The sequence below is a fragment of the Harpia harpyja genome, chromosome 7, assembly GCF_026419915.1.
Source record: "Harpia harpyja isolate bHarHar1 chromosome 7, bHarHar1 primary haplotype, whole genome shotgun sequence".
NCBI classification, from domain to species: domain Eukaryota; kingdom Metazoa; phylum Chordata; class Aves; order Accipitriformes; family Accipitridae; genus Harpia; species Harpia harpyja.
The window spans coordinates 57,608,499-57,632,228 of NC_068946.1; the positions used below are offsets into that span (position 1 = coordinate 57,608,499).

Genomic DNA, 23,730 nt, shown 5'->3' on the forward strand with positions numbered 1-23,730 from the left:
GAAATATGCCAAGTTCTGCAAGCTTGCTTTTGAGACTGATTTTATTATTATTATGAATAAAATAATAAGAGTAATAGCAAACTTGCAAGATGCAAAAGTGGAATGCTGCTGGTAGAATGGTTTTCTGTTGTGCTTTGTCACTGTGGCCTGGTGTATGTATTTAAAAATCACTTGGCTGCAACGTCAGACATATTTTCAAGTGAGGAAACCTCCTTTCTTACTCTTACAATGATGTTGCATGATAGAAAGAACCTGAGATCGTAGCTCTGTAATATAACAAGAGGTTGTATTTAAATAAGAAGGGAGAATCACTGTCTGTTGCTAAAGCCGGGGCACTCCACAAAAATACCTCTGTTTCAGTATTTTGTTAAGCCTAGCAACTGACTGTGTTTCTAGGGACTTCCAGCTAATACTTATGTTCTTCTGGATGGAACATTGCAATCGCCTTCTGCACCTCAAGCTCACTAAAACTTTGAAAGTTTCAAGTGGCTTTGTTACACATATTACAAGAAATTGGGATTGTCTTAATGAAAATTTAGGACAAAAATTTGGGTTTGAGTTTTCAGTACCGCTGATGATGACGTTTCTGTTCCCTATGCCTTAAGTATCTTAGCTTTCTAGTGTGTAACTTTACAAGTTTCCCTGTTCATGCTTTTCCAAAACTCTTAGTGTTGGATATGCCTTTATTGATACAAAATTCTGTTGACATACTTTTCAGGATGAGGATAAATACATGGTGGAGTTTCAGTTCTATGATATATTGCGCATCAGCGTAGTGGTCTACCTGCCAGTACTATCAGTTGATGAATTAAGATCGGAATTTCACACTGTGTAGCACAAGCAGATGTTTGTTGATTCAATAGTACCAGTACACTTTTTCTGCTAAACCTTTAGAGGGCAGCATCGTTCCCCTTCTGTTAGATAAGTTGTGTAGTTAACATTTCCTGTGGTTGCTGCTAAACCATATTTAGCAAAGAATAGGATCATAAACAGCCTGAAACCAAAACATGAAGCTAACAGTGAGAGTAAAGAGTGAATCAGTTTAATTTTTGAAAAGTGTGTGTGTGAATACACAATTCTTCTTAATACTGAAGGTGGTATGTTTGAACTTAGTATGTACGTGAACTGGGAATGCTGCTGTTTAATGAAACCATTAGTAGCCACTAATGTTTTCTTTTGTTTTTTGAACTCCTCTTCATCATTCCTTATGATCAGGGCATGTGTCAGTATTTGGAGAAAGTATGCTGTAATATAAAGCTTCTTGGGTTTGAATTATTTAGTGTGTTGATGTTGCAAGCTGTCTGCCTGTAGTCTTTTTCTCCTAGCTTCAAAGATGCTGATAACAAAATTATCATCCTATTATAATGGAAAATAAAATCTCTGAACCGAGGAGACCCATTGAATGTTCTCTGAGTTCGAACATGAAAGAGTCACTCACTTTACATATACAGGAAAATTTTTCAGGTTTGTCACAGCAAGCAGATTGGTCTTGTTTTCCAGCAGGCTTTTTTACTCCCAAAAGCCCAAAGAGTGTTTCTTTCTCATAAGAGTGGAAGTGCAGCAGCTCACTAGTCTTTACAGTAGCAGCTGTGTATGTAAGAAATAATTCCTCTGCTTTTTTTGCATCACGTAGGATAGACACTGTACGTATGAAACCTGAGGTCCATCTGGAAAAAATTAGATACACTCAGCTTATTCCCATTGCAGGTCCGATCAGGAAGCCCAAGTATGTGGAAAGTCCTAGAGTGCCAGGTGAGGCAGCACTACCGCTGAGAAAAGGATCAGAGCAAGGAGAATCCAGTCAAAATGGTAAGAGTCTGTTCAGTGATACTTTATTTGGTAGAACAGCTGTTCATTTCAGAGTGATACAAAGGAGCCTGCATAATAAGGAAATCTGATTCTTTATTTGTAAGAATGTTTTGCAGATTTAACATGCTCGTGGTAAGGAGGAGATTCTTGCCATTATGCTTACGTGATCTTTATATCTGTCTCAGATCTTGGAGCTGTGCATGTACTGCAGGCAAAATGATGTCCGAGTGTTGTTGATTACTACATATGCCAAAAGCCTACTAGAATTTTTCTGAACTTGTTTTTAAATTAAATTGAGTCCAAGTGTGTAGCTCTGCACCGGGTACAATGCTTCATTTTAGAAATTTTGTAAAAGCTTGCTCAATAAGAAGGCAGTAACTGTGGACTCTTGTGTTGGCAAAGCTGGGAAAAGCTACCTCCCTGGAGTTAATTGGTATTCTTGGAAAGTTTCATGTTTGTTAAATTTGACTAGTGCATAACAGAGTGTGGCTTTGACAGTGAATGTCATGGTCAAAGCAGAATGACCCATATGTTGGTCTATGACTATGTGCACTGTAACGTGAATTTCATATGCCTTGTATTTTTAGATTAATTTTTCAGTCACTAAAGTCATTGCATGTAACTGATGAGCTTCCAGCTGAACAATTTTTTGGTTTTGTTTTGCTTCAATTTTAAAGAAAGCTACAGTTATAAAAGCCAATGCTTTCTTTTTTAGAAAGCCCCTTATTTTTGATACTTACTAGTGAAAACAGAACTCATTGTAATTGTTTTCACCATCTTCTGTATGCCCTATTTGATAGGTTACAGTTACACTGCTCCCTCTTGTGCCTCCACCTTCAAAGCCATCTTAGTGCTGGCATTAAAGTTTTATGTCCAACTGGGAGAGCATGTATTCCTCATCTCCCTAATCTGAAGGTGACCATCTCATGATGATCCTCTTTTTCACAGAGTTGTACTCCCAGACAGTGAGACTGCTGAAGGTCAAAATTAAACTCTAGTGTTTAAGGATTCAACAGTGATTGCTGGGTTGAGCACCTTAGACTCTTGGCTTTCATCTCTGTTTCTGAACTGAATTTGGTACTATGCCTAACACTTACTCAGACTTGTCAAAGATTAAGATTGAAATATAATAGTAATAGGGTTTTGTAACCTTGATAGAAGAATGAAGAGGTTGATTTCACAAACTTTGTAATTTCCAGGATTGTAATTTTAAAGAGTAATTGTAACCCTCAAAATGAAAATATGACAGAGAAAATATGTTTTCCAGTGAAATATTCTAAGACCTGTCAATTTGCAAAATATTCCGAGATACAGAAGTTTTTGTATCTGCTTTCAAAAAAGACACCATTTCATACACTTCCTCCTTTTGGGATTAAGTGAGAATCAGGTAATTCGATCTTCCAGAGTAAAACTTTAAGCTGTCTGCAAAATTAAGAAATAAGTGCGTTCAAGTAGGCATTGAGCTGGAGTGAAAAAAAGGATGGTTGACTAGTAAACTACTCATATTTGCAAACCATGGGTTTTATGTCACTCGAAGTGAAACATTGTTGAAGTAATGCTTACTGGTCAAGCTGTTCAGTTAAAGTCATTGTTTTCTATGTTTTTCTTACAATCTGCAGCTTGGGGAAAAATGTGCTGTTTATTGCAAATACCACTGAATCTCAGCTGTGTCTTATGTGGTTAGATACCATATGCTCTTCGTGAAGAGTGAATACTGTCCTGATGCTCACTTGGCTTAGTGGAGCCGTAAAGGAAAGAACAAATTAAAAGGGGCGGTTCAGCCTTTTTTTTTCTTTCCTTTCCCCGCTGCTCTGCTTGTTGATAGTGTAGAAGGTAGTGCAGCTGAGAGGCTTGTCTGTCCTCTGAAGTTTAAACTTCATCAGTTAAGTCCATACACTTACGTCTCTCTCCCTCTCTTCACACTTCCTCTGAGGTGCTCCTTATCAATTAGGAACTTTTTGTTGCATGAAGTAGCCAAATTTGAAACTGATAAAACTGTTAGGATGTCCCTACTGACTTCCAGTTGTGTGGGGATGACATCCAGAAGCTCGGTGCCTTGCCCAGACGGCGCTGACTGGGAAGGAGCAGTATGGGTGCTCCTGCTTTTTTCCCTCTTTGCAGTCAGGTGGTAGCTACTGCAGCCAGCAGTTCTGTAGCTGAGAATTCCTGCTGTGAGCTATTTCTCCAAGTGGTTAGATGATGCTCCTTAGTTAACTGTTTATACCTGAGGATGGGACAGGCCTACGTATTATTCTTTTTTTAATGGACAAAAGAAATAAATACTGTATAAATGTTTCTGCTAGGGAAGAGCATGACAGCTTGGTAGGTGATGCCAAACTGTTGGCATCAAAGAAAGAAAATGACAGAAGATGCTAGTTTGTGAGATTCTGTTAGCAATAGGTGTTTTTCCTAAGCAGATATGTGGTTGACTGTTTTTGTTGGAGGTTGCCTCGTTTTGAACTTTGATTATATCTGTTAAACCTCAGAAGACATTTTAAAGCACTGTACTGATAAAATACTTTTACAACCAGACAAGCTGAGACATTCAGAACTGGTGTCATATCCTTGGCATAGCAAGCACAACAAAAATGTATGGTATTAGTTGTAGTGTTAACTGTAAGCTTACAAAACATCTGTATTACTAACCTCTACTTATCGGGTTTTTAACATTACAGGAAACTGTATTAAAAATTACTGGAACAGAATTTCAGTCTGCCACTGAGCTTTGATAGCACTGAGTTTAATGCTGCTGTTAGAATAATCACATCGATCATCAGTCCAGTGATGAACTGGTTGCACGTAACCATTTCTGTTTTGACTGGCAGGGTAGGTTTTTTCTCCCCTGTGTTTGTGCAGATATGTAGAGGATCCAAGACCCACCAACAGTTTAATGGACAAAAAGTTTAAATGGCATTAGTTTCTTTGTTGGACATATTGCTGACAGAAGAACTGGTGTTTACATTTGATTGTACTTTTGCTACCTCTTGTAACGGTTTCCAAATACAAGACTCTAATCTTCAACCTTTTTCCCCCACTCCAAAGCAAAGCCTGATAAAGACTCAAGCTGTTCTCCTGCAGCACAAGAATTGATGACAAGATTGGGTTTTTTACTGGGAGAAGGGATCCCAACTTCTGCTCATATAGAAGAGAAAAATGAAGTCATGGTAGGATAACGGAAAATAATACATTTAATGTTCATCCTGTTTCTGAGAGGACTAATGCTATTTCCTCTATCCGCTAGTTGCAGTTACTTGATATTTACTAAAATACATTATATTTTAATAGACATATGGTAATAGAATTGTAAATTACTTATAACAAGTGTGTGTTTGTTTTGAAGTTGTGAGTTGGCATTGCATTCTTAAAAAAAAAAGAGTAGACTTCTCATTTCTGGAAGATAAATCTAATCTACTGTGAATGTGAATAGCTTCTAGGGTTCTCTCTGCCTTATTTTAGTATTTAGGAGGAACTTTTTTTTCCTTCTATTCTCAGTGATTTATGAGAATGGAAAATGTCAGTGGTTTGTTAAAATAGGAGCATGCTTTTGGGGCGTGTGTGGGGTTTTTTTGTTTTTTTTTTTTTTTCCTGAGAAGTTCACTTCATTTGACAGTCTTTCTCTGTTATTTGAGGGTAGAAGAATTGGGGAGAAGCAAGCAGTTGCTATCCATATGAAATGCATCTGCTAACCGAAACTGCACAGTAACTACCAATCTCTCTTTCTTCCCCTCTCTCTCTCCACTTTTAGTCCAAGGCCTCACAAATCTTAGTGCATCAGTTTGGGTTTTATTGATAGTAAAATGTGAATAAGTCTGCAGTTCTAGTGTTTGTAACCCAAAAATAAATACTGGGGGTGGAGGGGAGGGGTATCCAGTAAAATATTTAATGGAGAAGAAATCTGACTCACTGCAACTCTTCACTGAACTGTGAAATTCCCTTTTTTCTTCAGAATTCACTTTTTAAGAGTAATCTGAAAATATGTCATTAAGGTTCCCAATCAAAATAAAGTTTCAGCTCCTTGAAGTTTTTGTTTGAAAAATGGGCTCTCTGCTTTGTTCTTATTCTACTTCACCTTGATGTTTCTATTTTTCAGCACAGTAGTGTACTGACTCCTGTGCAATAACTATTCATTTTTCTTCACATTGCAGTGTACAGTAGCCAGTCAAGGAGTGAGTCCATGTTCCACCCTCACAAGCAGCACTACATCACCTAGCACTGATAGTCCCTGCTCTACTCTCAACAGCTGTGTTAGCAAAACAGCAGCTAACAAAGGTAGTCCCTGTGGAACCATTAGCAGCCCTAGCTCCACCCTGGAGAGCAAGGACAGTGGAATTATAGGTAAGCGTCTTAATTAGTAATGCAATTAATAGAAATTAATCTTTTCTTAATAGTACAAGTCTGAATAGCTGCTTCATGACATTGTGTTCAATTTTATACTGTCCACGGATCCTGTTTCAAATCCTCTGTGCTTGAAAGATTCAAATCATATTCTTTGGCTATAACAGTTACTGTTGTTAGGTGTGCATTTCTCTTGTTTTCCTGGTGCAGTTCTAATTTCTCCATGTTTTCCTTTAAAATCATTAATTTCCTCTGTTATGCTCCATTTCATATTTTCTTCTGCCTTTTTCCTTTTCCATTATATGTCTCTACAATGCATTTCATAATGGTGAAGCACAGCATAACTTGAAGCTGGTTTAATTTCCAGCTGAGGAAAAAATAATTGATGCTACTTCTTACGAGAATAACATAAATCAAACCGTTTAAAAACAGTGCAAATGTTTGAGTAATTGGCATGAAAATGAAGCTAAAATGGGGCATCATGGAAAAGGTGTAATTGTGTTATCCTCCACTGAATAGATGACTGAACTGAGGCTATATATGCTTCTTCTGTGGGGAGTCAGCTATCTTTAGAGGCAGCTACCATCGCAGACCAACTGTTCCATAGCTCCTTTTACCAACTAGCTGAATATTTCAGTAGGTCTGTTCAGTATTAAGGAAAAGATCTAAATTCTTTGCTGCCTCGTTTGTGCCATCTTCCCTATTTCTGCTCCCTGCCCTAATGAATCTTTGTCTGTACCGCTATCTACCTGTACCTTTGGGCACCCAAGTGGCTGCTTTAATATTTTCTGGAAGGTCAGACTAAGATGTAAAAAGCATATTTTTCATGTTGTTACAAACTGTTGTAGGAAGGTTTGTTCTTCTTTATTGGTTTAGTCAATATTTCTTTTAAAATGCTGACTCCTTAACCAATTGATCCCTTTTAAAATTTATTTTGTAACAGCTGTTAAGCTTACCAACAAAAACAAAGCACAAAATGCCCCCTAACCTGATGCTTTCTCAATATACAAATTGAGAAAGTGAGCTTTCAGTTTATTTAAGTCTAGCTGATGGACTAAATTTAGAGAGGCTGAAAAAGGGAAGTAATTCTAAATCTTAAATGCCTATATTTAACAAAGTAAGCTTAAGATATGTCATTGTCTTTGACTGTGAACTTAGTACCTTTTTATTTCCAACTTTTGTTTATAGAAGGAATTCCAAGTGAAAGTGGTCTCTGCCTGCCATTATACTAACATGATGATCATTGGTGTAATACTTGCCAAGAAGTAGTGATAATAACATGTTTTCAAATCGCAGTTGATAACACTTCACTCTGACTTTATAGATGTTCTTGCATTTTATTATATAGTGAAGTAACTAATAGTCATAAGTTATGACATAATACTATTTTTACTGATCAGTTATTCTAAAAGAGGTGTTCATCATACATCAGAAGACTCATTTGTGTAACACTTAAGTACATCAGTTTTAGAAAATGATTTTGTGAACTCATTCCATAGTAGATTGATAAAAGCCATTGTCCATGGTTAATTTTGTGTAGGATCTAGTTTTGGGATAGCATTAATATTTTGATGTAAAGGAAAGGGTATATCAGAATTGTTGCTCCTGGGTTCACAGGATTCAGTCACTGCCTGACTTGACAATAGAGTACATTAGTTATAGGTTTTGTCAGAATTTAGGGTTTCCTGTTTTGATTACACTGATGCAAGTATAAAACAAACTGAAATGATTGTACAAGTGAGTATATTGGTGTAAAAATACAGCAGTGTATGTCTAGAAGAAACAGTAATGCCTCTTGTGGCAAAAAATATTTATCTGTCAGTATACCTTAGTCATTTCCTTGTTTAAAATGTTTTACAGGAGTTTTGCTTTTTTAATAGAGTAGTTTAAATCAGTTCTCTGAATGACACAGGGATCTGAGAGTTGTGCCATTAAAACAAAACAGGCTTCCCACATAGGACATGGTTACAAAGATACTTCTAGCTTCATAAATGCATCTATGCTTAAGCTTTTACTAGCTCTGTAAGTGATGCGTAGACTATTAGGCACTTCTGCTTAGGCATGTTTCTTAAGAATTTGGGACCTTTGTTAAGGCTTCTCCAAGTGGTGAGTGTTTGCCCTTTATAAAAAGAGGAGTCATGTTGGTTTGGAATACTTAGTTGTCTGGAGATCTAAATCAATGTGTTTGTTCATTTGTTTAAAGTGGTACCGCACTAAAAAACTTAGTTGACTTTGCAAAAAAAGTTTAAGGACTGCACGGTGTTTTGCATGTAACTTTTGTTTATATCGGTGAGAGTAGCGTCAATGTGAATATAAAAATTGGCGTTACTAATACACTAAATTACTTCTCTAGTACGTGATTGTCGTGGTTTAACCCCAGGTGGCACCTAAGCCCCACCCAGCTGCTCGCTCACCCCCCCCACCCCCCCCACCCCCCCCCAGTGGGATGGGGAGAGAATCAAAGGGTAAAAGTGTGGAAGCTCGTGGGTTAAGATAAAGACAGTTTAATAGGGAAAGCAAAAGCTGCCTGTGCAAGCCAAGCAAAACGAGGAATTAATTCACCACTTCCCATCGGCAGGCAGGTGTTCAGCCACCTCCAGGAAAGCAGGGCTCCATCATGTGTAACAGTGACTTGGGAAGACAAACACCATCACTCCGAACGTCCTCCCCTACCTTCTTCTTCCCCAAGTTTTGTATGCTGAGCATGACATCGTATGGTGTCATGGTTTAACCCCAGCCAGCAACTAAGTACCACACAGCTGCTTACTCACTCGCCCCCACCCAGTGGGATGGGGGAGAGAATCAGAAGGAAAAAGGTAAAACTTGTGGGTTGAGATAAGAACAGTTTAATAGAACAGAAAGGAAGAAACTAATAATGATCATAATAATAAAATGACAATAATAATAGAAGGACTGGAATATACAAAACAAGTGGTGCACAATGCAATTGCTCACCTCTCACTGACCAATGCCCAGTTAGTTCCCGAGCAGCGGTCCCCTCATGCCAACTCCCCCCAGTTTATATACTGGGCATGACATCATATGGTATGAAATATTCCTTTGGCCAGTTGGGGTCAGCTGCCCTGGCTGTGTCCCCTCCCAACTTGTGCCCCTCCAGCTTTCTTGCTGGCTGCGCATGAGAAGCTGAAAAATCCTTGACTTAGTCTAAACATTACTTAGCAGCAACTGAAAACATCAGTTTATGTTATCAACATTCTTTTCATACTAAACGCAAAACATAACACTATAGCAGCTCCTAGAAAGAAAATTAACTCTATCCCAGCCAAAACCAGCACAGTGATATAGAAGGGGAAAAAGGGATCCTCATTCTCTGTTAATTACATACTTTCAGCCTTACTGAGCTCTTGTGTGAGGTACTGCAGCCCAGGGGAGGGATGCATGTATGTTTTGTACATGCAGTTTAATGTCACAGAAGATGCATTTCTTATACAGATACTTTATGAAGTCTTGGAATAAATACATTTACAGTATCAGTAACACATAGTTCATCCAAGACTATAGAAGTAGCTGCTGGTTTTGGAGTGGAGTGGATTCTTTCTTTCCTTCCAGAAAGGCAGGATAATAGGCTGGAGCTCTGTTCTTTAACCTTCTTTAAAACCTATTCTTGACTGAGAGCTTTCCTTCTCTCAAGTGGACAAGCGTCGATACTGATACAAACCTACTACACATGTTTTGCAAGCTTGAAATATTCTATGAGTAAGTCCATGTTCTAAATGAGTTCAGAACTAGCTTCATGTTTGTTTAAAATAGTATATTGGCATGACAACTACATCATCCATTGTATAACCTTGTAAGTACTAATATTTTTAAGAAAAAGTTTTTTAACCCAATGATAAAAGTTGCTTATTGAACCAATGAAAAGGAGGGAGTTTCAAAAACAGGAGAAACATGAAAAGAAGTCCTTCATTATAAAGGGAGAAGAGAGAGCATGGCAGATTTGTGAAGAGTATGAGTGTGAGAGCAGGTGGGGGGGAACTCTGTATAGTTTCTTCAGTCAAGCATGTATGGTTCATGATCATGGGACCATATGAAAATAATCTGCCACAGTTCTGCAGAGTTGTAATTTGTGTCTCAAAATCAGGGAGAATTTGAACACCCCTTGTCCCTTGGCAACCCATGACAGCACCCCTTACATCTATAAAGGCATGGAACCAAGAAGGGAAATAAGAGGCATCTCTCTGATAAATGACCTGTGTTTTTGTTTTTTAAATACAAATGTGTCTGTGCATTCAAATTTGTTATTAGTAGTAAATGTGCATTTTAAATTATGTTTAGCAAGTATATGTTTTCTAATGTCTTTGACAGAGTTTATCCAACCATGAAAATAGCTTTCTCTTTCATGCTTCTTATGTGGGCTTCCATTGTATTTCTACTCCCACTATGTTTTCTGGGCCAGCAGACTCTGATGGGAAATCTATCTTTTCTTCCTTTCCCTCTTTTTTCACTTACGGTTTAGGTTTCTTCTAGTTTTCTAATGTTTTCCTGCTGTAGTTGCTTCTATTGAGTCTGATATAATAGTGGAGGCAGGTTTTAATCTTCAGTAATGAGCTAAGTAGCAGAAAAGACTGGGCTACTGGCCAAAATGTAAGCTTTTTCAGGATACTTGCCACTGTTTCAGTATGGAAATCTTGAGTAGTGAGGTTTCCTGATGCTACATTTCACTCTAGGAAGAATCATAGTTTTAACTATTTCATACTTCAGGAGGAGCCAGATTTTTTTGACACGACCATAAAAATGAAATAAATTTGTCATGCAGAAGTACAGTCTAAGCTGTGTACAAAGGTTAATGAAATGCCTGAAAAGCTTTTTCCTCTATTGCCTCTAAAATGTATGTCATATTACTGGTATTTCTTAGAATAGAAGCTCTTGAATTTAAGCATCAGGTCTTAAATTTCTTGTGAATGTGAGGCTAAGCAGGAAGAATGTGAAGTTGTACGAGTACCTCATCGTCCTACAAGGCTGAAGCTGCAGTGCAGTTGATGTGAAAAAAGAATAGTTGGTGCTTCTTCTGACTGGAGAAGCCTCAGAGTTCCAAGGAGAAGTCTGTGTGTTTGCATTTTGTTAGCAGTCTAATATGCCAGAATGTTTTACTTAATGATTTGGTGAGTTGAGTGTAGAATTGCCACATATATACCTTTAACATTTAAAAACTTAGCCTGGGGAGGATCCACAGTTCACATAGATATTATTTGAACTGGCATTGATTTTTTTTTTTTTTTTTTTTAAATCCTGATGCCCTTTCATCTCGTTTTATATCTTCCTCTGTTGCGTTCAAGTGTTCAAAACACATTGAGCATCGGTTTAACCTTTAATAAGTATTTGTTGTTCAGTTATTTTGTGAGAGTTTAATGTAAGTATTGAAAAACATTTTAAATGAAGCAGAGTAATTTCACTATTAAACATACGAAAACCAGTATATACTTGCAAAGTGTTTTTATGTGAGCACATTAGCATAGTTTTATCAAACATTACTCAAGTAGGTCTTTAGGAATATAAATTCTTCACACCTTCAGTTATTGCAGGAGGCCTTGATTAACTACAATCTTGAGGAACTAAAGATGCACTCTGATAACCCTCAGCCACCAAACTGGAATATTTGGAGCACTCTAGATAATGCAGTTTGTGTTGTTTCAGCTTTCATGAAGTGAATCACTGCAGCAGTGGAAAACTACTGTTCTGTAATGCAGCATCCAAAAACACCACGGTGGTCTTTAGTTGTCTTTTAGCTGAGGATCTGTCTAGCTTTGTGCTGCTTATTTTGCGGCATCTGAAATTTTCATAGCAAAAACCCCACATCTTACTGCCAAAAAGTTTCACATACTGTTGAAAAATTATTTGTAAATGTTTTCTGGTTGGTTTATAATGACATCAGAAACAAACCAAAAAAAGCCTTTATTTGAGCCTCTGATTTACTTTGCACTGCAGTACACTGAAATACTTAAAAACCTAAATCAGTATGTTTAATATAATCTGAATTTTTGTTCATATACAGTACTGGGTCTGATGAAACATGCATCAAGCCTTGTATGCTCTTTCTGAGGGCGAAATGTGGTAGGTACTTAAGAAAGATGTAGTATATAGCTCAGTTGCTGGAAGCTTTCTCTCAGGATTAGTTTGCCAGGTATGTGACAGGCTGATTGTAATCCTAATGTAGCTAAGCTATCTATGTTAGGTGAGCTAGATCTCTGAACAACATTGAATTTTTGTCATTTATGCTTCACAATGTACAGGATGTTTGGTCACAAGTAGGCTTATGGAAAGCCTTCCAACTTTGGAAGAACTGTGGAAGTTTTTTCGAAGAAGTGAATTTTGAATTCTTTTTTTAAAATATTAGTCTTCAAAAATGTGAATCATCAAAAAGATGCATTTAAATTTTTTTCTTGCTCTACATGCTGTTTTTACTTCTTAATGCGCTTTTGTTGTCTTCATGTTTACAGAGTGGTTTGCAAATTTGCAAGATATGTTATAGAATTTTAATTTTTAAAAGAAGTTGACACATGTTTTGGTGAAGTAGTAGATCCTTCATATAAAGTCATAAATGCTCTGGGTCCCGTCCTCCCCCACCCCCCGCCCTCAGCACAAATTGCATAGATCTAAAGATACACCTGGATTCTTCAGAACATTTTCTTGCCTCCTTTCTCAGGTGTTCTTCCCAATCTGAGAAGCTGTGTTGTTCAGTTCTTTTAGATAAATAATATTCCTTAAACTTAACGAAATATCCAGTGAAGAAATACTTGAATATCTGCTGGCCCAAAATGCCATTTGAGTATGAAAATTACAACACATATTAACATGAGTGCACCATTTTCCTCTGATGTGTACTTTAGGGGTTTTTTTCTCTCTTTTTCAGCAACTATAACAAGTTCATCAGAAAATGATGATCGTAGTGGATCCAGTTTGGAATGGAACAAGGATGGGAGTCTTAGAGCTGGAAAACATCAAGGGATTAGTCATGATCGAAGAACAGATAATTGTTCACCAGTTGCAGAAGAGGAGGCCGTTGGATCTGCTGAGAATTTGCCAAAAGCAGTACCAACAGGAGAGGGTCCCGTTCCTTATGCTCAAAGTTCTGGCTCTTTAATAATGCCTCGTCCAAACTCCGTTGCAGGTAAAGTCCTGAGGTGGAAAAAAGGATGTTCTTAATGATAGGACATTTCTGTTGAATCTTTCTGTTGAAGTTAGGGTGTTACTATGAAAGTTTTTTTATAGGCTAAAAAGAAAAGAGCATAGGTTCTAAATTGAATAGATGAGCATTACCCAAGTTGTTTAAAATTGTCATATGGAGGCCTTTTATGGTGCTCTTTAGTAGGTATTGGTTAGGTCAGGACTTCTGGAACACTTAAAAGTGCATCAGTCATTCTAGGACTGTATCTGGCGTCAACTAATCCTTGAGGTTGTTGCTTTTGTGTATGTTTGCATTTGCTGGATCTGTAAATCTGACTAACGCTAAAAGCAAAATCATACTTTGATCTCTGTTGAACAAGTAACATATATATTTTTTAAAGAACTATGTGAAATTCTGCCTTCTAGTTGAACCGTTCATTTAGAACATGTGAGTCCGTTCAGTTGTGATAGATAAATATGTGAATTACCATTACTTTTTCTAAGAGTTGTGAAATAGATCTCTCAGAAAGCACTTCTGACTTGGAATCTCTTAGTAGAGCCCATCAGATTCTAACAATAATGGGCAGTTTGCTTACATAAATAACCCTGCAAGAAAAATGTTCTGGTAGTGTTCAGAAGCATGGCTGCCATATATGTGGCGGTAGGTTTAGCTAATTAAAAATTCAAAGTTAAAAAACTTGGTAAAAGCAGTGTGAAGAAAACTTCAGTAATGAGGTTAGGGCTTGGGAGTTGGTGATTCCTAGAGGGAAGATATTATACTTCATTCCAGCTAGAAAATATTGCAAGTAAAAGGGAGTATTTTTAGTATGAAAGACGAAACAAAAATTGATGCGTGGGATTTTCTTAGTATGGTAAGATGTATAGGAGAAATATTGCTAGTAAACCAACTTTTGAAATCGTCAATAGCAAAATTTTGGCAAAGAACGTGCTAGCAATTTTGATGATAATCTTTTAAGTTCTGACAACACCACTTTAAATTTTGGAAGGCTATAGATTTTAGTATGAGCACTAATTCTGTGTTTTCGTTGTGAAGGCACAAACATGTTGGTTCAGCTGGGGCAAAAAAAAAAGAAACATTCTCCATTTCATTTTCAAAGGAAGTATATAATGTGTTTATTCTGGAAAAGTCCAGCAAATTATAATACATTGGAACTCCAATAGAAAAAGATGCTAATGCAGCCCAGTAAATGTTATCACGAACCTAAGACTTGTCGGTAATGGCGAAAATCCGATGCTTTAAAAAAACCAGTCCTACATTTAGAATGCTTCATGAAAGATACTGAAACGCACACTGCAATCTTAATAAAGGTAATTTGAGGTTTTAAAATACCACAAAAGTCATTAGCACATTGTTTCAAAATTCCACAGTTGAAGGCTTATTTTGCAGCAACTTATCATAATATGAATACAATAATGCACAGGTTCACAGCGGGAGAGAGAGTTCACAGTTCTCCATAAAACTGCTGTTAGCACTGAGCAAAGCTTTCTGGCTTTCTGCTATGTTTGTTCGTTAGAATCATCTGTTGACGAAAGTGAATGTCTTACAGTGAACAGCAGCAAACAATGGTAATAAATTTGCATGTCTCTAGCTATTTTATGTAGTTATAAAATGACAAAGGTTAGAAATGATTTTTGAGTCTGCTTTGAAAATACCTTGATTTATCTGCAGTTTGTCTATTGAATGAGCTGAGCTATAGTTTTGTAGCGCCAAAAAGTTAAAGCTCTGTGCAAATTGTCCCATGTCAAAGGAAATGTAATATCCTGATCTTAGATGTTCTAGTATCTGATAGTGCAGAGATTTTGGCTATAGATTTTTGTGAAATCTTAGGTGCTTTTAAGCTGTATATTACTGTTTTCTGGCTTTTGACCACCAGTGTTAAATATCTCTCTTTAAAAACTAGATACTTGTGCTACACATGCAAGAAATCAAATAATTAATCTGCAATAACCTTGCAGATAAGGGTGACTGCAGAAATTTTTCCTAGATGAACATGGGATTGGAAGTTGTCACACTTCCACTCCCTGCTAGAGAAGCAGGAGTGTTGTTTTAGGAGTCATTGAATTGCGTCTTGCTGTTACTGCTTCCCCTTTTATTATGTCTCACTCCCTGTTTTGGAGTTCTGAGATGGACCACAACCATGCCATGCTCCTGCTTTTCCTTTTATCTTACGTTATTCTCTTCCTGAAGAAAACTGCCTCATTCATGAACATGATGAATATGATATTCCAACTCTGCATCGTATGTTAAGCTCATGCGTTCTGCTCTGATTATCATTTGGAGCATTTTTATTGCTTGCATGTGATTCATGTTTTTTCCACGTAATTGATCTGCATGTCTGTTTAAAACTAGTGCCTTTTGGAGGTGGACGTGAGTTTTGCTGACTCTAGGACATGATGGGGGAGGAAGCAGCAACCACCTTCTTCTCATGGATATTATAGCACTACTGCATAAATTTGGGGGAATTTCACTCTGTACTAAATGGCTTTGTTGCCAAAGAGGACTGCAGTAACTGCCTTTTCATTGTTACAGCTGCCTGAAATACAGATCCCCAGATTTTAGCTTTGGCTTCTTGTAGACTTAAGAGTACCTGAGTTTTCCAAGTGTTAAAAAAGCATAGACTACTTGAGGTTGTAAGGGGCCTCTGGAGGTTTCTGGTCCACCGCCTCACTGGAAGCGCATCCAATTAGAACAGTTTGCTCAGGGCCTTGTTCAGTTGAGAGTTCAGTAACTCCAAGGATGAATATTCCCCCATATCTTCAGGCAACTTGTTTGGGTGTCCTCAGTGAATTTTTTTTCCTTTATATCTAGTGTGAATTTCCCGTGTTCCAGCCTGTGTTCATTGCCTCTCATCCTGTTACTGTGCCTCTCCAAGAAGAGTCTGATTGTGGCCTCCTGTTAGGTAAAGAATGACAGTCAGCTGCTGCCTTAGCCATCTCTGTTCAAAGCTGAACAAACTCAGTTCAAACCTGAGACCTCCCTCCATGTTTGATGCAAAGGAATTCCATGCAGCCTCTCATATTTTTAAAGTGACATCCACATGAACATTGCTTTTTTTTGACTCTGGCTCTTTTTCTAGTCTTTAAACTCTTTCATTTCATTGTTTTATTATTCATCCACTGCATTCAGGATTTTTTTCATTGCTGTAAATTTGGACTGGAGTTTAATTTTCAGGCTGGACTTCTGCTATATTAGTACTGAATACCTTGGCTCTGAACATGCCACTGCAAGCCCCATTCACCTCTTACAACTAGGACCTGTCGTTTTGACTTCCCTGCTTTACCCTAGGAAGAGATGGTAGTCCGTTAATGCTCAGTAGGTCTGTCTCTCTTGTACTGGGAAGCCCAGAACTGGACACAGTACTCCAGATGTGGTGTCACCAGTGCTGAGCAGAGGAGGATTGCCTCCCTGAACCTGCTGGCAACACTCTTCCTCATGCAGCCCAGGATGCTGTTGGCTGCCTTTGCCACAAGGGTGCATTGCAATCTTACGGTCGGCTTGTTTACCACCAGAACCCCAAGGTCCTTTTCTGCACAGCTGCTTTCCAGCCTGTCGGCCCCCATTGTGTACTGATGCCTGGGGTTACTCCTCAGATGGAGGACTTTGCATTTCCCTTGGTTGAACTTCATGAGATTCCACTCAGCCCGGTTCTGCAGCCTGTCAAGGTCCATCAGAATGCCAGCACAGTTGTCTGGCATGTCAGCTGTTCCTCCCAGTTTTGTATCATCTGCAGACTTGGTTAGGTTGCACACTGTCCCATCATGTAGGTCATTAATGAAGACGTTAAACAGTACTGGACCCAGCGTTGATTGCTGGAGTATACCACTAGTGAGTTGCCTCCAGCTGGACCGATCACAACCCTCTGTGCTCATCCATGCAGCCAATTTTGGGTCCACCTCACTCTGCACTTACGTAACCTGTACTTCATGAGCTTGTCCACGGCAGTGTTATGGGAGACAGTGTCAGAAGCCTTACTAAGTCAAGGTAGACAACATCCATCCACCAAGCCAGTCATCATCTTATAGTATCATAGAATCACAGAATGGGTTGGGTTGGAAGGGATCTTTAACTACCACCTAGTTCCAAACCCCTGCAGTAGACAGGGACATCTTTCACTAGATCAGGTTGCTCAAAGCCCCATCCAGCTTGTGTTCAGTTAGGAGCTCCTTGCTTATCCATGCAGGCCTCATGCTATATTTGCTTTATTTCCTGCTTGTCAGGATGGCCCTTTCTTGAGCTTGCAGGACATTATCCTTGAGTGTCAACCAGCATCTTTGGATCCCTCTTCTCTCCAGGACTATATGCCATGGGATTCTTCCAAGCAGAACTCTGAAGAGGTTACAGTGTCTGCTCCTGAAATCTGGTGGTGTGCTCCTGCTTTTTGCTCTGCTCTCTGATACCAGGATCCTGAACTCACTCCACCATCTCATGGTCACTGCAGCCAAGATTGCCCTCACCTTTCACATCTATGACAAGTTCTTCCTTGTTTGTATCGGGTCCAGCAGACCATCTTTCCTTTTTGGCTTCTCAGTCGCCTGTGCCAGGAAGTTGTTGTCAGTACACTCCAGGAATCTGAATTGTTTGTGTCTTGCTGTGTTGTCCCTCCAACAGATGGAAGATTTTGGATTTGATACCAGTTTGAAAACTGCTTTTTTAATGTGAATATTCATTTGGCTTATTTCTGGTGAAGAAGTATATATTCCTGACATAACTTGGCAAATATGTTCTCTGAATTTTCAGTTCTTCTTTTGTATAGCTATCATTTTGGTTTAAAGATTGAAGAAAAATAAAAAATGTTATCCAGAATTCTGTAGCATTCGATACACAAAGAATATAAATATTTCCTCACAGATAGTGTACTAGCTGCTAATATCTGATCCTGTTCCTAACACCTCTGACCTTACTGAAATGGTTGTTCTCATAGTAAAAAAGGAAACTGTATTAACATGAGAACTGTTTACCACATGAGGAAGTTAAGGCAGACGTGAAGGCCATCTGAAAGGGGAAAAAATCCAACTGAATCTTTAGTGAACTTGATTGAAGAGCATTTTGTAAATGTTATAACATGAATGACTTCAACCACTGCCGTTGTCTAGAAAAACTTGTCTGTGGTTACTATGTTGAGGAAAGAACTGTAATAAATAATAATGTTCTTTGTAACTTATGCTGAGAGAAAAATAAGCTTCAATCCTTTAATACTATAGCAACAAGTTCAACCAAACTGGAAGATCTGAGTTATTTGGATGGACAAAGAAATACTCCTTTACGCACTTCAATTCGCTTACCTTGGCACAACACTGCTGGTGGAAGAGTGCAGCAGGAAAGTAAAGGTATACATATTTACATCTGCATCTGTCTTGACACAGTCATACAGTTCTTCAGTAGTTTTGTAACATGGATGTTCTGTGATCCTTGTAAACGCCTCCATCCCACAAAGTGCTCCTGACAGATCACTCAACTTGTCTGAAAATAAGATGTTTGCTTACACTTTTTCCTCCGTAATGTTGTGGCTTAGAAATTGAATGTATAGCTTTTAATAAGAAATCAGTATATTGTTTATCTAAGTGTGCATGGGCAGTGCAGCGCAGATCATGTGAATCTCCAAATTTAAGTTGTGTAATACCAGTGTTCAGGAACTGTTCTGAATATTTTCTTGACTGCTAGATTTTACCATGTGATGTTCAGGTAACAGTGTATTGCAATTTAAGAAATACTATGCTGAATTTAAAATCTTCAAGAGGCTGTCACTAGAATTCTATTTTAGGAAGAAAACTGATCTAATAGCATCACACTTACTTATGGCTAATATATACTTCAATATCTCTGGTCTTTGAGTCTGAAAATAGCAGGTTTATGTTAAATGCAAGTGATGTGCGCAATTTTTTGTTTTCTCCTCTTAACTAATGTAGTCATCTGCAGGCTCTGTTAATTTACCAACGTCACAAATGGGTGATTTAGACAACTTAAGGAACCACTGTCTTAAGGTATCAGCAAAAGTGGTTTTATTGAAATAGGATGTTGTAAAAGTGCGACTTAACAAAGTTTGATGGCAAGGTTCGGTCTATTACTTACTGCGCAAAGGATATAATGATTCAAAGCTACCAAGACAAAATATTAGTGCACTGTAACACAAGGTTATGCACAATATCGGTCACTTGCAAAAGATTTGCAGTGTGTGAGGTCTCTGCCTCGAGGAGCAACCTTGAGGGCATCCCAGCCCAAGGGGAGATCACCGCTGTGCAGCCACACTGCCTAGCAGGGAGAGCTCAAAGAAGGCTCGCTACGGCTGTCATATTTATGGGATAAAGTGGTTGGCTTGTAGTCAAATTGCATGCGATGGGAAAGGTATGCATGAGACTCCTTGTACCCACAACTTTCTTTGTTCTTTGGTGAATGAGTCTTGGAGGAACCACCTGCTGTTCGTGTATTAATCGAATGATCAGTGTTCCAAGCTCATATGCATTGATGCTCACTGTGTCACTCTGCTCCTTTGTGGGTTTCCAGAGAACAGACTGGAACTATAGAGAAGTTCTTGGCCTGGTTACAGCTCAGGCCTCTACCTCCTTTGGAGCCTGAACCAAACTACCACTCGTTTGGTCGAGAAGTTGAGTGCATCCGTCACAACCAATGACAACTAAAAGCAGAACAATTTAAGCAAATTCCTGGTAAAACTGATCTTGAGATCATATATAGGTGCTATGCTGTTCTCTTTCATTTATGTTTTTTCATAGTCGTAGATCAATGCTGAAACAGCATTTGTGTAACATTAGGTTTGGTTAATGAATCCTCAGCATTATATAAGTGAACATTATTATTTCTGTAAATTTTAATGCATTTTATGCAACCAAACCCAAATTACTCTTCTCTCTGTAAGTCTTGTCAGGTGTGCCAAATGTATAGATTAAAGTAATCAAACATGACTACAGTTTCAGCTGTGCTGTGTAATTTCTATTCTTGTGGCTTCAAAAGTACAGAAAAACAGGGTAGTAATTTTTTTTTTTACAGTACTTTAAAAATATGGGGAGTGTTAAAACAGAAAAATTTATTTATTCTCTGTACCTTTTTCTGTTTCTCTCTAAATGTCTTTACAGATCTGAAGACCTGACACTGAGATGCTCAGCATTGTAGTTCGCTCTAAACCGAATGTTTGGCAGTTCCCCATTTATAGAATTATTAATGCATTTTTAAGAAAACTTTTGGATTCTGCAACTTACTAACTCAAATTCAATTGTAAAAAATCCTCAAATCATAGTTGTAGCTTCTCTCCTAGAATTTAATTCACGTAGGATTTACGGAGGCTACTTGAACTGAGCAAATCAGTCTTTAGCTCTAAGCAGCCTGATAATGAACGCTATTAACAAGGTCACTGAATTAAATGATCTTCTGAACAGTGCTGTTTTATTGCATGTCGAGTTTCTTCTAATAAACTTTTCTCCCTGCCACCTCTTCTCAGCTCGCTTCATCCCCTATAAGCCTCAAGACATTTTGCTGAAGCCACTATTGTTTGAAGTGCCAAGTATAACAACAGACTCAGTGTTTGTTGGAAGAGAATGGCTGTTTCAAGCGATTGAAGAAAGATTGAAGAATACTGATCCAGCAGAGAACAGAGGAGCAGTCATTACTGGAAATGTGGGATTTGGGAAGACTGCAATTATTTCACGGCTGGTGGCACTCAGCTGCCATGGAAGTCGCATGAGGCAAATAGCTTCAAATGGCCCTAATTCATCCCCCAAAAGTACGTTCCTTTTCTGAGTAATTGTTTGGTTATTGTGCTGATAATAAGCGTCGAATGTTGTTTGCTTTTTTGGCTTAGGGTAGTGGGGCCTCATCAACTCCTCACCAAATACTTGTTTCCTCCAGTGAGGAAACGAAACTGTTAAAATTGTATGCTTTGACAAATACCTTCCACATAATATAGCGTGGGCTCAGCCCATGAAAAGAGACAGTGAAATGGAGACAATACGTAGAATCTGTTCCTTCTGTCAGGCAGTGTGTACCCTAAACTCTGTTGGTAGTGTGACTGGAGTAGCTTGTTCTCCCGTTAGTTTGGAAAGAGAGAAGTGACATGTTTCTTCCCCACTGTGTACCACATGCTTTTTGCTACCAGGTGTTTTCCATAGAATTTCAGTAGAGGCAAGAGTAAAGCTATGGAGAAACCCATTCTGTCTTCTGCTGGGATCCATAGGATTCTGTCACCTGACCAATCCAGTGCCTGTGTTAACTGGACGGATGGTGTGACTGTCATTACTGCTACTTCCCCTGCTGACACTTCAAATAATAATAGTATTAATAATAATGATAAATTGTTCATATTTTTCAAGAGTTCAGTCATATAACTATTAGTTTAAATGTGTCATCACATATATAATTTTCGTAAAGAAACTCTTCACATCGGCATGGTTTTGCTTTCAGTAATGCTATAGTTTTCCTCAAAAAGTCAGTTGAATTGTTTTAAAATTGTGAAGTTGCAAATATGGCCTATATTTATCACACTAGTTGCAGCCTTCTTTTAATGCTAGTGTTCAGTTTTAATGTTCACTCTAGCAGTAAAGATATTCTGCGGTGTTTTGCTGTAAAACAATCTGCTATCAGCAAATTTGGTCTCTTTTGTATTTGTTGCCTTTTAAAAATAGGTGGTGACTCCTGTCAGGAGATTCCCTTAAGTCAGTTACCCCTGTCTGCTCCTCCAACAAGTAGTACCAATACAATGAAGACTCTGAATTGTCCTGGTACTCCTGAATACCAAAATCAAACAGGTGATTCTGTGAGAAGCCTTGCTTCAAAGGTGAGTTTTCACTTACTAATAGATTTTCAGTATGTTAGAAAACCTCTAACATTGGGGGAGACAGTCTGCTTTGCAAAACCTCCTGGGTATGCCAGTAGTCAGTGGTGGGAGAACTGGCAGTAACCTTGGACGCTTCTAAAAGATGTGTATGATTCATGACTGGTGAAACCAGCTACCTACTGTTTCTACCTTTGAAGTTGTTACTTGAATTCTGCTTGGTCATACAAGGAGTTACGTTAAAAATTTCACATCTATTTTATGTGTGTATGGGAGGTTGGGATCCTTTACTTGCAAAAGGGGCTGGTGTGTTCTCTACAGGTAGGTGCTTAGTGTACCTTCCAAAAGCAAAATTCTGGAGAAAAAAAAAAGAAGATAAAATGTTTTATCTGTGTATAATCCATCTATATTTTATGATACAGGTTGAGTCTGAATGTAGTCTTTCTATTTTCCATACTCTGAGAGTCTGAAGTAAGCCATTAAAGTTATTTTTGCACTAGATTATTATGATGTGTTTTATTTTTTGCTTAAGTAGTAAAAATAATTAATGTCTGAACTGCTTACTTCATGCAAATAGTTGTGAGGAAAACGAGGTTATTATTGCAGTCTTTAAGGTGATGTGTATTGGAAAAAATGTTACGAAAGCTACTGAAGTGAAAACTTTTTATTTACTGTGAATACCATGTTTTCCTTGTGGTTTGATCCCCCCCCCCCCCCCGCCCCCCAATGAAATACGCCCTATGTTATATTTTTAAGTAATACATACCTTTTGCAATAATCAGAATAAAGCCAGTTGTCCTCTTTCTCTATTTGCTATATGAGGATGTCTTTAACAGCTGTCTGTCATTTACTTTTGCCTGATAATGATCAAATTAGTCCTTGGGACATTACAGTGTGTGACACAATGTTATTAAATTATAGCTAACAGGTTGCTTAGTTAGAGCCTCATTATTTTCCGTGTACTACTTGGTTACTTAGCTGTTTACCCACTGTATCCAAATGGCGTGAACTCAGATTATTATGTTTTCCTGCCAGAATCTGACACTTTGATTTCTTTTCCTCTTTGCATGCCCTACAAGGTCAAAATCTATTTCATTGTCTTCCTTTCTGTGTCTCTGACACAGGCCATCTGAGATCAGTTGCGGAGTTGGATAATTATTCTAACACTGAAAAATATTGTGTAGTTGAAAGAGAAATTTAGTAACACTTTATCATAATTGGACTAACTAGTAACCAACTTAAATATTGAAGGGGTAACACTTCTTTTTTTTTTTTTTTTTTTAAATTCTTCAGGTCGTTGCTTATCACTATTGTCAAGCTGACAACACATACACGTGTCTTGTCCCAGAATTCGTGCACAGTATTGCAGCTTTACTTTGTCGTTCAAATCAATTAACAGCATACAGAGATCTTCTAATAAAAGAGCCTCATTTACAAAGCATGCTTAGTCTGAGATCTTGTGTCCAAGATCCAGCAGCAGCTTTTAAAAGGGGAGTGTTGGAACCACTTTCAAACCTCAGGAAAGGTAGGTTAAGCAGGAAGTGACTTGGAAACTGAATCTAAACTGCATAAAAAGTGAAAAAAATCTAAGAATATGTATTTTAATGCTCTAAGAGAAATAAATAAAGCAGAACATTCCCAGAGAAAGGGATTCCTTAAT

The 23,730-nt window shown here is 38.1% G+C and overlaps 1 protein-coding gene across 7 annotated transcripts in view; it reads left to right on the forward strand.

Annotated features, from left to right (window-relative positions):
- Window positions 1-23,730, forward strand: part of TANC1 (tetratricopeptide repeat, ankyrin repeat and coiled-coil containing 1) — a 102,983-nt gene that overhangs the window by 53,553 nt on the left and 25,700 nt on the right. For all 7 annotated transcript variants that reach the window (XM_052792996.1, XM_052792992.1, XM_052792999.1 and 4 more), the window contains 8 exons: window positions 1,708-1,809; window positions 4,852-4,973; window positions 5,955-6,144; window positions 13,016-13,273; window positions 18,493-18,618; window positions 20,742-21,023; window positions 21,922-22,073; window positions 23,364-23,595. In XM_052792996.1, coding sequence (XP_052648956.1) covers window positions 1,708-1,809; window positions 4,852-4,973; window positions 5,955-6,144; window positions 13,016-13,273; window positions 18,493-18,618; window positions 20,742-21,023; window positions 21,922-22,073; window positions 23,364-23,595 — 1,464 coding nt within the window. The remainder of the gene's footprint in view (window positions 1-1,707; window positions 1,810-4,851; window positions 4,974-5,954; window positions 6,145-13,015; window positions 13,274-18,492; window positions 18,619-20,741; window positions 21,024-21,921; window positions 22,074-23,363; window positions 23,596-23,730) is intronic.